This window comes from Pristiophorus japonicus, chromosome 1 (assembly GCF_044704955.1).
Source record: "Pristiophorus japonicus isolate sPriJap1 chromosome 1, sPriJap1.hap1, whole genome shotgun sequence".
Lineage (NCBI taxonomy): Eukaryota > Metazoa > Chordata > Chondrichthyes > Pristiophoridae > Pristiophorus > Pristiophorus japonicus.
The window spans coordinates 308,949,275-308,964,018 of NC_091977.1; the positions used below are offsets into that span (position 1 = coordinate 308,949,275).

The 14,744-nt window shown below is 47.4% G+C and overlaps 1 protein-coding gene across 1 annotated transcript in view; it reads left to right on the forward strand.

Annotated features, from left to right (window-relative positions):
• Positions 1–14,744, forward strand: part of LOC139264071 (collagen alpha-1(IX) chain-like) — a 189,610-nt gene that overhangs the window by 135,146 nt on the left and 39,720 nt on the right. Inside the window, exons 7-8 of the mRNA XM_070880195.1 lie at positions 2,915–2,968; positions 8,786–8,839. Of these exons, the coding sequence (XP_070736296.1) occupies positions 2,915–2,968; positions 8,786–8,839 (108 nt within the window). The remainder of the gene's footprint in view (positions 1–2,914; positions 2,969–8,785; positions 8,840–14,744) is intronic.

Sequence of the window (14,744 nt, forward strand, 5' to 3'; positions counted from 1 at the left end):
TTAAAGTTTACATTGATTAAAGTTAAGTGTGATTATACCCTTTGGTGTTAAGGAATCACCAGCGTGCAATGGTGCAGCTATCTGAGCCAATGTGCTGCAAGGTATTAAATAAAAAACATTTAAACTGAACATTAGTCTGAAATCATTATTTCTGTACAAACCCCCCTCCTGCCACGACCCTCCCTCCCCCCCCCCCCCCCCCGCTTCTCCTCACCTCTACCCCTTCCCCTCCTGACTCCAAACCGTCTGGCTGAGATGCTCCTTAGGCGATGCTTCATTGGTGGGCGGGGTGACGGCTAAAGCACTGCTTGGATGGATACGGGAGAGGATGATCCCGAGGTGGGAGCGTGCTCCAAGCCAGAAGCAAGATGTTGCTGCTGGCTCTCATATGTGGTTGGCAATGGGGGGTGCGTTACCTTGGGGTGCATTGCGGTGATCCAGGACTACTGGGATCCCTCTGCCACCAGTGTTCCTGGCTACCAGCTCCGGGGTCTCCTGCATCCCTTCCATTTTATATGTTATTTGTTGGACACAAACTCGGTGCCAACTATGTTCTTAGTGCTTAGTGAGCTTTTTGCTGCTGGTGAATCTCCCGCGTGCCTCCCACAACATCCAGACAAGCACCCACCACAGCCACACACGGTTTCAGTGCCTCTGAGCTCCCTCTCTCTCTGTCTCTTCTGCGCATGTCATGGTGTCTCTTGACTTCCAGAATCGCGGGAATCGAGCATTGCCATGCCGTTGCTAAGGACAGCCACCCTTTACAGCAGAAGGTCATAAAAATTTAAAGCTACCGCCCATTTGATATCCCTCGCGGTAGCGCCCATTTTCAAAAATGTAAACTAGGTTTTTTGAGAATGGGCGAGAAGCCGGCGCTCTGAAAACCCTTTTTTAACCGCCCACGCCGGAAATAATGGCCATTTTTGGGCGATAAGCAAAAAATTGAGGGTTCTAGCCCATTGAATATATTTAAGGCGGAGATAGACAGATATTTGAGCGATAAGGGAATAAAGGATTATGGGGAGCGGGCAGGGAAGTGGAGCTAGACCCTTGATCAGATCAGCCATGATCTTATTGAATGGCGGAGCATGCTCAAGGGGCCAAATGGCCTACTCCTGCTCCTAATTCTTATGTTCTTATGTTCTAAGAAGGGCTTGCAGGAGTCGCAGAAAGTCTCGAGGTCCCAAAGGGGACTGTGGCCGGCAGGGCTGCCTGATCCAATTTGCAGAAATCATGAAAGGGCAGAAAATAGAAAAAGGTACCATTTACATACCGACACATCACTAACATAATCACACTAATGAGGTAAAAATAGCTGACTGAAGCTGCTTGAACCACCCAAAATAGTTGCCGCTCTTAATATGTTATAAGCCTTCGTAATTGACGCCTGTCATACTGGCAAAGGCTTAGCTCCATTTGTGCAATATAGGTGGTTGCCCATGATAAACTTGGATGGTGTTAGTGTTGAGGACTGTACTTCGCCTTGGTTTGAGCAGTGAAATATCACAGAGACCTGGACAGTGCTGTGGGCATCCAGACAGTCAACACACTAAGTCTACCTCTTCGACATTTTTCGTTATTTCCTCTCTGGGCAAATAAAATTCACAAACACAGCCCTTCAGTCATATCTAGCTGAAGGCTTTCTTGAAATAATCTTTTTCTTCCAATAAAAAAATCTTTTTCTCACAAGGAAAAATATTTAAACAGCTTTTTTACATCATCTGGGCCTCTCCAGTCAACAACAGGGTCGTCCAAGTTACATGAGGTGAATATTGAAGAGTTTGTGCCTTCAGGAAAGAAAGGATTGAAATTTTGGGGGTAGGAGGGAAATGGCACTGGCCAACAAATTCATTTGTACTTTCATTGGCATCAGGATTGAAGCTGTGAACTTTAGAGCACTCTGTTTTACTATTTCTGTAGTAAGGAGAATTTATATAAATTACAGGGGACAAATTACATTTCTTTCAAGAGTCATTTGGTTTTTGGTTGCTCAATTTTCAGGGCAGAGCTGATCTTAACCAATCATGCGAAGGTCAGCTCATTTAAATATTTTTGCAGTGCCCCAGATGCCTAATGCACAATGTTCTGGGAGCACCATGTGGATTTGAGGTGAGGGGGGCTGTTATGTCGTGCACCAGCAGCAAGTGAAGGGCTGCTGATGATTTTCCAAGCGGTGCCATTTTTCCTTTTAGAAATCTAAGTCGATTGGTGTGCAGTGATCTTTTTGGAGGATTCAAAATGGCTGCTGAGCAATCGGAGGGCTACTCTGGTAATCAAGATACATTATAAGACATATACCTAATTTAAATAAAAAATGGGATTGCAGACTTCCAAGGGCTGGAATCCAGTCGGTTGATTTGGGATCGTGCCCATCAGCACTCTGCAACGCTGACCCGAGGAGTCATGGTCAATGGGAGGGGGAACGACACTTCATTTGCAACTGTGACTTGGGGTTCACATTTTTGTGGCCATTTGCCCCATGCATCTGTAAACTGGCATGGCTGCCAACTTGAGGGAACGGGTTGTCTAGGTCCTTCCAACCACCGCTCCCCCACCCCACCCTCCAGACCCCTAATCCTGGCACTGCCTTGATCAGCCCCTGATCCAGAAAAAATATGCTTCCTCTCTGGAGGTCCAGGCCTGCACCTCACCGGTGGGGCATGCGCTCCTTTGTAGAGGCTGGTGTGCCTGATCTATCTTGGTTAACCAGTCACTGTTGATGCGAGAGGTCCCCATCCAGGTCAGGAATGGGAATTTCCAGCTAATGGAATCCCTTCCACAGCTCCATTCCCTGGCCTGTCATTTGTTTTGTAAGGGGCAGAAAACCTGAGGGAGAGAAGAATTTCATCTGAATACAGCACATTTACACTGAAAACCTCAGGTCTATTGATTATCTTCCTTTAATTCTTTGCAGGGTAAGCAAGGACGTCAGGCATCACCTGGGCGTGATGGACAGCTAGGACCAACGGTAATGTGCAGCTCTTCAAGATTCTCTGTCATCAATGCTATTTTCAAATGCTAGGAACTGAAATAATTTGTGGTGGTGGATGGGGAGAATTTCCTTAAAGTGAGGGCATGGCAACAAGCCCATTTAGACCTCCAAGCCAATGAACACACACTAGAATAGGTAGTAGAAAGGCACATGAAGGCAGAGCATTGGGAAAGACTGGGGTAATTATATGCATTGTGCAATTATTGTATTAAAATAGCTTGTGCACTGACATGGCATTTTATTATTCATGAAAGTTGCAGTCATACAGGAATGGGTGCACTCATTTGATACTGATTTATTCATTCTGGTGATGATTACTGACACAGTCATGAAGGGGCAAAGAGGGCTGATGCGTTGTCATTTGATAGGATGGGTAGTGGATTGAGGTAATGTCCCTTTATTTGCAAGTGGGGGGAGGAGGAGGTCAGGCTGTGGTATCAAGGGCGGGCTATGTTACACACGAGCGAGGACCTGTGTTCTGATACACTTTGCAGCAGGTCACGGAGACGCCCAATTGTCTCTTTGCTGAAGTGCATTGCACCAATGCACAGCTCCCCGGGAAGCATATGCAAATTAGGTCAGTGGGGACTCAGTGGGAAGATTTTGGGAACCTTCCAATAGTGCAAGACAACTCTGGAGGGGGGAGGGCGTAACGTTTTAATGGCACAAAGCAGGTAGAAATTACTTCCACGCGAATTTCCTGCCTAAAAGAATTTCCTGCACTGTTTATACATCACTAATGTGCTGAAAACGGCAAGGAAATTCATCCCCTTGATTCATTATAATTGTTAATAACGTTTATTGAAAAATAAAACTTCCCAATTAGTTGAGGTGTTTGACTGTAACTCTTTGGGGTCCCCGTAGCCTCCAATGCACAGCTCCGTTTGGAGTAGGAGTGGGCACTAGCTGCAGATCCTGCCGCAACAGTATGTCACTGGAAGCCCCCCACACCCCGTCCCGGCTGTCAATATAAGTGCAGGGAAACATTTGCAATCTCTTATTCCCGCAATCGATTGGATAGGCCTTTTGGGGGCACTTAAGTTTAAAACTGTTCCTGTGCCACACAGAGCAACGCTGGGTGCCAGAGACAAAATCCCAGTCGTGATGGGGAGTAATATAGAGCTGGCCGAGAGGCTCCAAGACAATTTCCCTGCCCACATCTACTGGATTTAATCCAACTCGCTGGTGTAACCCCAATGGAAAACTGCCCCACATCACTTCTGACTATGTGACTTTGTTAAGCCAATGTACATCAAAATTGGTTGCAGGAGCAGGCCATTCAGCCCCTTGAGCCTGCTCCACCATTCAATAAGATCATAGCTGATCTTCTATCTCAACTCCATTTTCCTGCACTATCCCCGTATCAGTGGAGTAGTCCTAGTGTAGTTTAAGTTTGTTGTTTTTCGAAAGCTGAGCTCGATTTATAAATTAAAAACGGTGCCTGCTTGTAAAGGTTATTGCACCTATAAGTGGTGCTGTGATTATATACATATTGCAGTAATGTGTGACAGAGCCACCTAAAGCACAATTAAATAACTTGCCTTCAGAATTGCACAGGAGGAGCAGTAAACAATCTTTGAAAGAAAAGGCATTAAAAAAAATCTGTCATGTATTCAACCAGCATTGTAACCCATGTATAAACTGACCTATGTTGTACACTGTGAGAACAATGACCATTAGGTGGGAGACACTCCTAACCTGGGCCTTCAGGTACAAAAGGGGAAGCTCCACCCACCTGCATCACTTGGAGTGCTAAGGAATAAAGGACAGGTCACAGACTGACCTTCTCTCAAGCATGGGCCTCGTGTACATTTATACTGTATAGTAAGGACCTATCAATGGCGACGTGAAACTGGGATTTAAACCACGCGAGCATGGCCACTAGCAGAACAGACGAGAGGTACTGTGTTAAGGAATGGTCGGGACAGAGATTGTTAAAGCAGCACACAGTTCTCCAGGCAGACAGAGGCAATCGGGCATGCCCCAACATGGAGTCGAACCCAGAGGGGGAGTTCGACAGAGACAATGGCAAGCTGAACGGCGATTCAGGCCATTGCAAGGGACAATGCGGCCAGTAACGGGGCCAACACCTGTTAATGGCGCACTCAAGGACAATAACAGGAGGCCAAAATTATCGCCGATTGACACACAGCTACGGACTTACACAAAGCAGATCATTCCGGTGCTAGGCAGCGCCACGGTAGTCGTGACCCACAAAGATTCGGAGAACAGACTGTCACTCTGGATTATCCCAGGGGACGGTTCCGCACTATTTGGGAGGAGTTGGCTTGCTGCCATGAACTGGAAATGGAGCGATGTCAATGCAATTTCCTCTGTGGAGCGAGTATCATGCTCACAGATCCTGGACAAATTTAACTCACTATTTCAACCCGGCATCGGCACTTTCATGGGGGCCAAGGTAGTGATTCACATAAACCCGGACACCAGGCCAGTACACCACAAGGCCAGAGCGGTGCTGTACATGATGCGGGAAAAGATAGAAGACGAATTGGACCGCCTGCTGAGGGAAGGCATCATCTCGCAGGTCGAATTCAGTAATTGGGCGAGATGATGCCTTCCCTCAGCAGGCGGTCCAATTCGTCTCACGTTAGCCACCTATGACTATACAATTCGGCACATACCGGGCACCGAAAACTGCGCCGATGCACTCAGCAGGCTCCCACTAGCCACCACTGAAGGGGCTACTGAGCATGCTGCTGAGATGGTCATGGCTGTTGAAGCTTTCGGAAGCGAAGGCTCACCCGTGACAGCCCATCAGATTAAAGTCTGGACAAATAGAGACCCGCTATTGTCTCTAGTCAAGAAATGTGTCCTGAATGGGGACTGGGCAGCCACGTACAGGGCATGGCCTGAGGAATTCAAACCATTTCACAGGCGCAGGGATGAACTCTCGATTCAGGCCGATTGCCTACTGTGGGGAAACCGCGTAGTCATGCCCCAGATGGGCAGAGAGGTGTTCATCAGAGAACTCCACAATGAGCACCCGGGCATTGTCACGATGAAGGCAATTGCCAGGTCACACGTTTGGTGGCCAGGGATAGACGCAGATCTGGAACTTTGTGTTCGCAGGTGCAACACGTGTGCCCAGCTGGGCAATGTGCCCAGGGAAGCCCCCTTTAGCCCCTGGCCATGGCCCGCCAAGCCTTGGTCACGCATCCATGTGGACTACGCAGGTCCTTTCATGGGAAAAATGTTTTTGGTTGTAGTAGACGCCTACTCCAAATGGATCGAGTGTGACATTTTAAATTCAAGCACATCCTCTGCCACGGTAGAAAGTCTACGGGCAATGTTCGCCGCCCACGGTCTACCGGACATCTTGGTCAGCGACAATGGCCCATGCTTCACAAGCACTGAATTCCAGGACTTCATGGCAGGCAATGGAATTAACCATGTCAGAACAGCACCGTTCAAGCCGGCCTCAAACGGCCAGACAGAACGAGCAGTGCAGATAATCAACAGGGGATGCTCAGAATCCAAGGGGGTTCCCTACAAAGACGCTTATCACGCCTCCTGTTGGCCTTTAGATCCCGATCACACTCACTCACAGGGGTTCCACCCGCAGAGCTGCTAATGAAAAGGACGCTCAAAACCCGGTTATCCCTTATACACCCCACCATGAAAAAAATTGTCAAGAGCAGGCGCCAGCCACAATATGACTACCATGTCAGGAATGCGAGGGCGTGATGTATTGATATAAATGATCCTGTTTTTGTCCTCAACTACGCTGCAGGGCCCAAATGGCTCGCAGGCACTGTGCTTGCCAAAGAGGAAAATAGGATTCTGGTAGTTAAACTTACCAATGGACAAATCTGCCGCAAACACGTGGATCAAACAAAAAGGAGGTTCAGCAACCCCATAGAAGAAGCAGAGGAAGAACACAATGTAGAGTTCACTCCACCACAGGTGACCGAACACCGGAACCAAAGGGAAGAGAGCCCAATCACTGTGGGCAGTCTGGATAGGCCTGAGGCACCGCAAACAGTGGACACTCAGGCCAGCGCCCAACAACCGGTGCCCCAACTCAGACGCTCTACAAGAGAGCGTAAACCACCAGAGAGACTCAACCTGTGATCCCAATAAGACTTTGAGGGGGAGGTGATGTCATGTATTCAACCAGCATTGTAACCCATGTATAAACTGATCTAAGTTGTACACTGTGAGAACACTGACCACTAGGTGGGAGACACTCCTAACCTGGGCCTTCAGGTACAAAAGGGGAAGCTCCACCCACCTTCATCACTTGAGTGCTAAGGAATAAAGGACAGGTCACAGACTGACCTCTCAAGCATGGGCCTCGTGTGCATTTATACTGTATGGTAAGGACCTATCAAAATCAAAGCCAGTTGTGAGTATAAGGGTCAGGAAATGTCTCGGAGCTGCTCCCGCTCTGCTGGTGGAAATGTAGCAGATGCTCTGTTTACACATGTAAATTAGTGTTCTGCCACACTTCCTGTGAAGTAACGCCGATGGAGCAGGAGCAGCTCTGAGGAATTTCCCGACCAAGCAAACTTGGAGCACCTTACAAAAGAATCAGCACCAAGTTTGACCTGGTAAAGTATTGAAAAGGTTACTTTACATATTGGATGCGGCAAAAATGATATATTGGGAAGCAGATTCTCCATCGCCACCTCAACCCAGAGAGTGGATGCAGCACCAGCAGCTGTCCGGCAAAGGAAAATTCACCCTCATTCGCAAAGAAGAAAGCAGCAATAAACCAAATGATGAATGAACTCCACCTCTCCACCACCCCCACTTCAGCATCCTTTCCTTGAAGACAGGAAGACAGAATAAACCTTGCTGTACGCCACCCCCCCCCCCCACCGCCACTGATTAAAATAACCCCCACGTCTTACCTGCTGACTGTACAAACTCCCTCTTCTCACCCCGCTGTGGTATTAGTCTTACTCTGGCACTTACCCAGTACTTGATGGGCAAAATCACCAAACCAGAATCACTGTTGTTGACCCCTCATGTCTCCCTCTCTCTTGTCTCTCTCCCTCCCTTTCCCCTCCTCTTCCCTTCCCTTTCCCCTCATTCTCTTACCCTTACCTGCACTGCACCCCTCCTCCCCTCTATTGCTCCCCACCTCTCTCCTCTCCCCTTGCCCGCTTCGACAGCACCTCCAAAACCCACAACCTCTACCACCTAGAAGGTCAAGGGCAGCAGGCACATGGGAGCACCACCATCTGCAAGTTCCTCCCAAGTCACACACCAACCTGACTTGGAAATGTATCTGCCGTTCCTTCATCGTCACTGGGTCAAAATCCTGAAACTCCCTCCCTAACAACATTATGGGATTACCTTCACCACACAGACTCCAGCAGTTCAAGAAGGCTGCTCACCACCACCTTCTCAAGGGCATTTAAGGGTGGGCAATAAATGCTGCCCTTGTCAGCGACACCCACATCCCAGGAACAAATTTTTAAAAAGGTCCCCCTCCCTGTCTTCTCTCCTCTTCCTTTCCCCCTCCTTGCACTTCCTTTTTCTCCCACTCTCCTTTGTCCCTCTCCCCTCCCTCACTCCATCTCCTTCCTCCCCCAATTTACCTTCTCTTTCCTTCCATAACATGGTTCAATTATCTCACCGTTCTCTACCCTTCTTGACCTGAAAAGTGTCCTTAGTCTTGATTCCCTGTGTGTAACACCGCAGGAATTCGATGAATATATTATTACAATAAATATTGTAATTGACAATGTATTTTTGGAATTGCATCACTGAGCCTCGTGCTATTTTTATCTTATTGTTTTATGTCATTGCTCGATGTTCATTTAGGGGGATGTTGGTGGGCCAGGACTACCAGGACTTCCAGGACGTCCCGGTTCAACAGTGAGTAGTATCCAAACATCAGTTGCAGTCTAAATTAATATACTTCATGCAAAATTTGGTGTGTTCATAATTATTTAAACCAACATTTTCTTTTAATAAAAACAGAAAATGCTGGAAATACTCAGCAAGTCAGGCAGCATCTGTGGAGAGAGAAACAAAGTTAAGCTGCCTGTCCTGCTGAGTATTTCCATTTTAAGTTTCAGTTAGTTTTAATCTATTTATCCACAGAACTCTATTATTTGATGCACCCCCTTTTCGCTGTATTAGAATATATTTATTTTGTACTTTGTCCATCTCAGATTTGATTTCCTACTTCTGACCTGTTGACCTGTTTGCTAAATACTCTGCCCAGTTAATTTGGACCTGATACCTTTTTATCTTGTGGAACATTGCTCGTCCTGCACCCTTATTTTTGACTCAGAATTTTCTATTCTTAAATTGAACCTCATTATGTTGTGGTCACTAGTTCCCAATTGTTCTCCCACTCTCACATCATTTATTTGCTGAATGGCAATGTATGTTGAAACTGGGAAATTGTAGCATTATTTTTCAATTTACTTCATGGTGCTGAGCTTTCATTTAGTATAAAGTATAATTAACGATGAGTGTAAAAGAAAAATTAAATGAACTGCATTACATTTTTCAGAGATAATTACATTTTTTAATTAATCAATACATAGATCAGTAATCAACCAAGCTGTTAAAAAGGATTTTATAGAATGTTTAAAAGAAAAAGATCATTCATGTTGTAAGTTCAGAGCTGTGAACTGAATTAGTTATCCGTTTTGATTCATTCAGCTTGCCAAAAAGCAGTGGTCCAAATACTGAGTGCTTTTGAGAGTTACATTGCAAAAGTATCATCCAGAGTGTGCATTGTAAATACATTGCATAAATGGTTTATGTGTTTCTTAATTTGTTTTGGAAAGGCGCTCTTTTTAAAAAAAAAATGTTTTTAAATTAGCCAGAAATAAATTAAGACACCCTGGTGTGATTCATCCTGTTACATTCCTGGTGAGAAACTGCCCAATCTCTACTCGCTGCACGCTCTCGACGGCATGTCATGCCTCGGGAGCTCGTCAACCCCGAAATTCCCATAGTGCCGCACCACTGCCAGAAGTGAGACAGGTGGAGATTCTGGTAATATACAGTGGCATATGGGCTGTACCGCTTCAGCCTGTAATTCCTCAGCTTCTCTGTAACCTGTTAATCTGTATTCTTACAGCAATGAATGTTTGCAGACTGAACGTATATGCAAACATGTTTTCAAAATCAAAAACAACTTCCTGCATATATAATGGCTTATGACAGATATTTTTGCCATTTGAAATTTTCTTCATTACCTGTCCATTATTATAGTAAGATATACCAGTTAAAAATATCCTCCATGATTTTTTAGGTAACTATTGTGTTCCTTACACAGATGAGACTGTACACAGGGAGGTTAAAGTAACAATTACCTCAGTCTTTATTAAGACACTCCAGAGTGAGGAACAGGCCTTAGGGGCCGGCTTATATACAGTGCTCCCAAGGAATGCTGGGATCCCTTGGGACTTCAGGGGATGCGCTCCCTGGTGGCGGAACATGGTAGTGCTTGCTTTACAGATACACAACATCACTCCCCCCCACCCCCCTTCAAAGTCAAAGTGAAAACTATTTACAAGGTGAGGCGGTCGGGAGCCTTTCTTTCCCTGGTGGACCACCTCGGTACAAATGTCTGTTCTGGTGTGTTGGCTGTGCCCTTGCTGGGCTGGTGTGTTGTTGGCCCTGCAGGGCTGCTGGGTGAGCCTGGCCTTGCTGGGCTGTTGGGCATGATGGTTTTGATTTCCTGGTCCGGGGTGGTGGTGTTGATCATTTGGGTGTGTGTTGTGGGCTCGAAAACGGTGGTGTCTGCAGTGGGTTGTTCGGGGCAGTTTGTGAACCGCAGTCTCGTTTGGTCCAGGTGTTTTCTGCAAATTTGTTCATTGTCTGGTTTGACTACAAACACCCTACTCCCTTCTTTAGCTATCACCGTGCCCGCGATCCACTTGGGTCCATGTCTATAGTTTAGCACATACACAGGGTCATTCAGATCAATTTCCCGTGACACAGTGGCGCGACCATCGTTTACATTTTGTTGCTGCCACCTGCTCTCTACCTGATCATGCAGGTTGGAGTGAACCAGCAAGAGTCTGGTTTTAAGTGTCCTTTTCATGAGTAGCTCAGCCGGGGGCACCCCTGTGAGTGAGTGGGGTCTCATGCGATAGTTGAGCAGTACTCGGGACAGGCGGGTTTGGAGTGAGCCTTCTGTGACTCGTTTAAGGCTCTGTTTGATTGTTTGTGCTGCCCGCTCTGCCTGCCCATTGGAGGCTGGTTTAAACGGGGCCAAGGTGACATGTTTGATCCCATTGCGGGTGATGAATTCTTTAAATTCGGCACTGGTGAAACATGGCTCGTTGTCACTGACCAGTATGTCAGGCAGGCCGTGGGTGGCAAACATGGCCCTCAGGCTTTCAATGGTGGCGGTGGCGGTGCTTCCCGACATTATTTCACATTCAATCCATTTTGAAAAAGCTTCAACAACCACCGAGAACATTTTCCCGAAAAACGGGCCCGCATAGTCGACATGGATCCTTGACCATGGTCTGGAGGGCCAGGACCACAAACTTAGTGGTGCCTCTCTGGGCGCGTTGCTCAACTGAGCACACACGCTGCATTGCTGTACACAGGATTCTATGTCAGAGTCGATACCGGGCCATCACATGTGGGATCTGGCTAACACTTTCATCATTACTATACCCGGGTGTGTGCTGTGGAGATCTGAGATGAACATCTCCCTGCCCTTTTTGGGTAGCACTACACGGTTATCCCACAACAGGCAGTCTGCCTGAATGGACAGCTCGTCCTTTTGCCGCTGGAACGGCTTGATTAGCTCTTGCATTTCAACGGGGATGCTGGCCCAGCTCCCATGCAGTCCACAGTTTTTTTACGAGGGACAGCAGAGGATCTTGGCTGGTCCAAGTCCTAATCTGGCGGGCCGTGACAGGTGATTTATCATTTTCAAACGCTTCCATGACCATCAACAAGTCTGCGGGCTGCGCCACCATCAACAAGTTTGCAGGCTGCGCCATTTCCACCCCCGTGGTGGGCAATGGTAGCCGACTGAGAGCATCTGCACAGTTCTCAGTGCCTAGCCTGTGGCGGATGGTATAGTTATATGCTGATAGCGTGAGTGCCCACCTTTGTATGCGGGCTGAGGCATTAGTATATATCCCCTTGTTTTCAGCGAACAGGGATATGAGGGGCTTGTGATCGGTTTCCAGCTCAAATTTGAGGCCAAACAGGTACTGATGCATTTTCTTTACCACGAACACACACGCTAATGCCTCTTTCTCAATCATGCTGTAGGCCCTCTCGGCCTTAGACAAGCTCCTGGAGGCATAGGCGACAGGTTGCAACTTCCCCATATCGTTAGCTTGTTGTAATACACACCTGACTCTGTACGACGACGCATCACATGCTAGCACGAGTCTTTTACATGGGTTATACAATACAAGCAGCTTGTTGGAACATAAAATGTTTCTGGCTTTCTCAAAAGCAATTACTTGGTTTTTTCACCATACCCAGTTCTCACCTTTATGCAATAACACATGTAGGGGCTCTAAGAGAGTGCTTAACCCCGGTAGGAAGTTACCAAAATAGTTGAGGAGTCCCAGGAACGAACGACCGCAGCTCCGTGACGTTCTGTAGCCTGGGCGCGTTCCTGATAGCCTCTGTCTTGGCATCTGTGGGCCGAATGCCGTCCGCCATGATCTTTCTCCCCAAAAACTCCACTTCTGTTGCCATGAAGATGCATTTCGACCTCTTCAGCCGCAGCCCTATGCGATCCAGTCGCTGGAGGACCTCCTCCAGGTTTTGTAGGTGCTCGACGGTGTCCCGACCCATGACCAATATGTCGTCCTGAAAATCCACCGTGCATGGTACCGACTTGAGTAGGCTCTCCATGTTTCTCTGGAAGATCGCTGCAGCTGACCGAATTCCAAACGGGCATCTGTTGTAGATGAACAGTCCTTTGTGCGTGTTGATGCAGGTGAGGCCCTTCAGAGACTCCACCAGCTCCTGCCTCATGTAGGCTGAAGTCAGGTCGAGCTTGGTGAATGTCTTGCCTCCTGCCAGTGTCGCAAATAGGTCGTCTGCCTTAGGTAGCGGGTATTGGTCCTGTAGCGAGAAACGATTAATAGTTACTTTATAATCGCCGCAAATCCTGACTGTGCCATCACTTTTGAGTACTGGAACAATTGGGCTAGCCCACTCGCTGAATTCCACTGGGGAGATGATGCCCTCACGTTGCAGCCTGTCCAGCTCGATTTCCACTCTCTCCCTCATCATGTGAGGTACCGCTTGCGCTTTGTGGTGAATGGGTCGTGCCTCTAGGACCAAGTGGATCCGCACCTTCGCCCCAGAAAAGTTTCCAATGCCTGGTTCAAAAAGGGAAGGAAATTTATTAAGAACCTGGGTACATGAGGCCTCATCGACTTGTGATAGCGCTCAGATGTCATCCCAGTTCCAGCGGATTTTGCCCAGCCAGCTCCTTCCAAGCAGTGTGGGGCCATCACCCGGGACAATCCAGAGTGGCAGTTCGTGCACTATGCCCTCGTAGGTGACCTTGACCGTGGCACTGCCCAGACAGTGATGAGCTCTTTGGTGTACATTCTCAGTTTCGTGTGGATGGGGCTCAGGGCTGGTCTGAGTGCCTTGTTGCACCACAGTCTCTCAAATACCTTTTTACTCATGATGGATTGGCTGGTGCCAGTGTCCAGTTCCATGGCTACAGGTATGCCATTCAATTTTACATTCAGCATTATAGGTGGACATTTCGTCTCAAATGTGTGCACCCCATGTACTTCAACATCTGCCTCCTCTCTCTGAGGCTCGAAATTGCTTTGATCCACCATGGACCGATCTTCCTCTGCCATGTGGTGGTTAGCATGTTTTGCAGAGCTTGCAGCTCCTCTGCAAGCTCATTGGATGTGCCCCATTGTTCCACAGCTCTTGCAAACATACCCTTTGAAGCACCATGAATAGGTTGAATGGAAGCCTCCACAACGCCAACAAGGTATGAATTGCCTTGCATTCATCCTTTGTTGGGAACTCTGAGTCATCTGGGTCACCTGAGGCCTGTTGGCAGTTGCAGACTCGTGGTTTCTGCCCTGTACATTTCTGCTCGCAAACACAGTTCCAGTTAATTTATGAGCATCGCTAGCACTTGTGTGCTGAGAGATTTGTTTGGTGTTATCACTGGTGGACATAAACGCCTGTGCACGGGAATGTGGGAAGGGAGGACCTTGAGACAATCACTATCACTAGTGGGGTAGTGCTGGGCAGGCCAATGGATCTCAAGGTAGACAAGTCCCCTGGTCCTGATTAAATGCATCCCAGGGTATTAAAAGAGATGGCGGAAGTTATAGCAGATGCATTTGTTATAATCTACCAAATTTTCTGGACTCTGGGGCAGTACCATCGGATTGGAAAGCACTAATGTAATGCCTCTGTTTAAAAAAGGGGGCAGACAAAAGGCAGGTAACTATAGGCCGATTAGTTTAACATCTGTAGTGGGGAAAATGCTTGAAGCTATCATTAAGGAAGAAATAGCGGGACATCTAGATAGGAATAGTGCAATCAAGCAGACGCAACATGGATTCATGAAGGGGAAATCATATTTAACTAATTTACTGGAATTCTTTGAGGATATAATGAACACAGTGGATAGAGGTGTACCGATGGATGTGGTGTATTTAGATTTCCAAAAGGCATTCGATAAGGTGCCACACAAAAGGTTACTGCAGAAGATAAAGGTACGCGGAGTCAAAGGAAATGTATTAGCATGGATCGAGATTTGGCTGGCTAACAGAAAGCAGAGAGTTGGGAT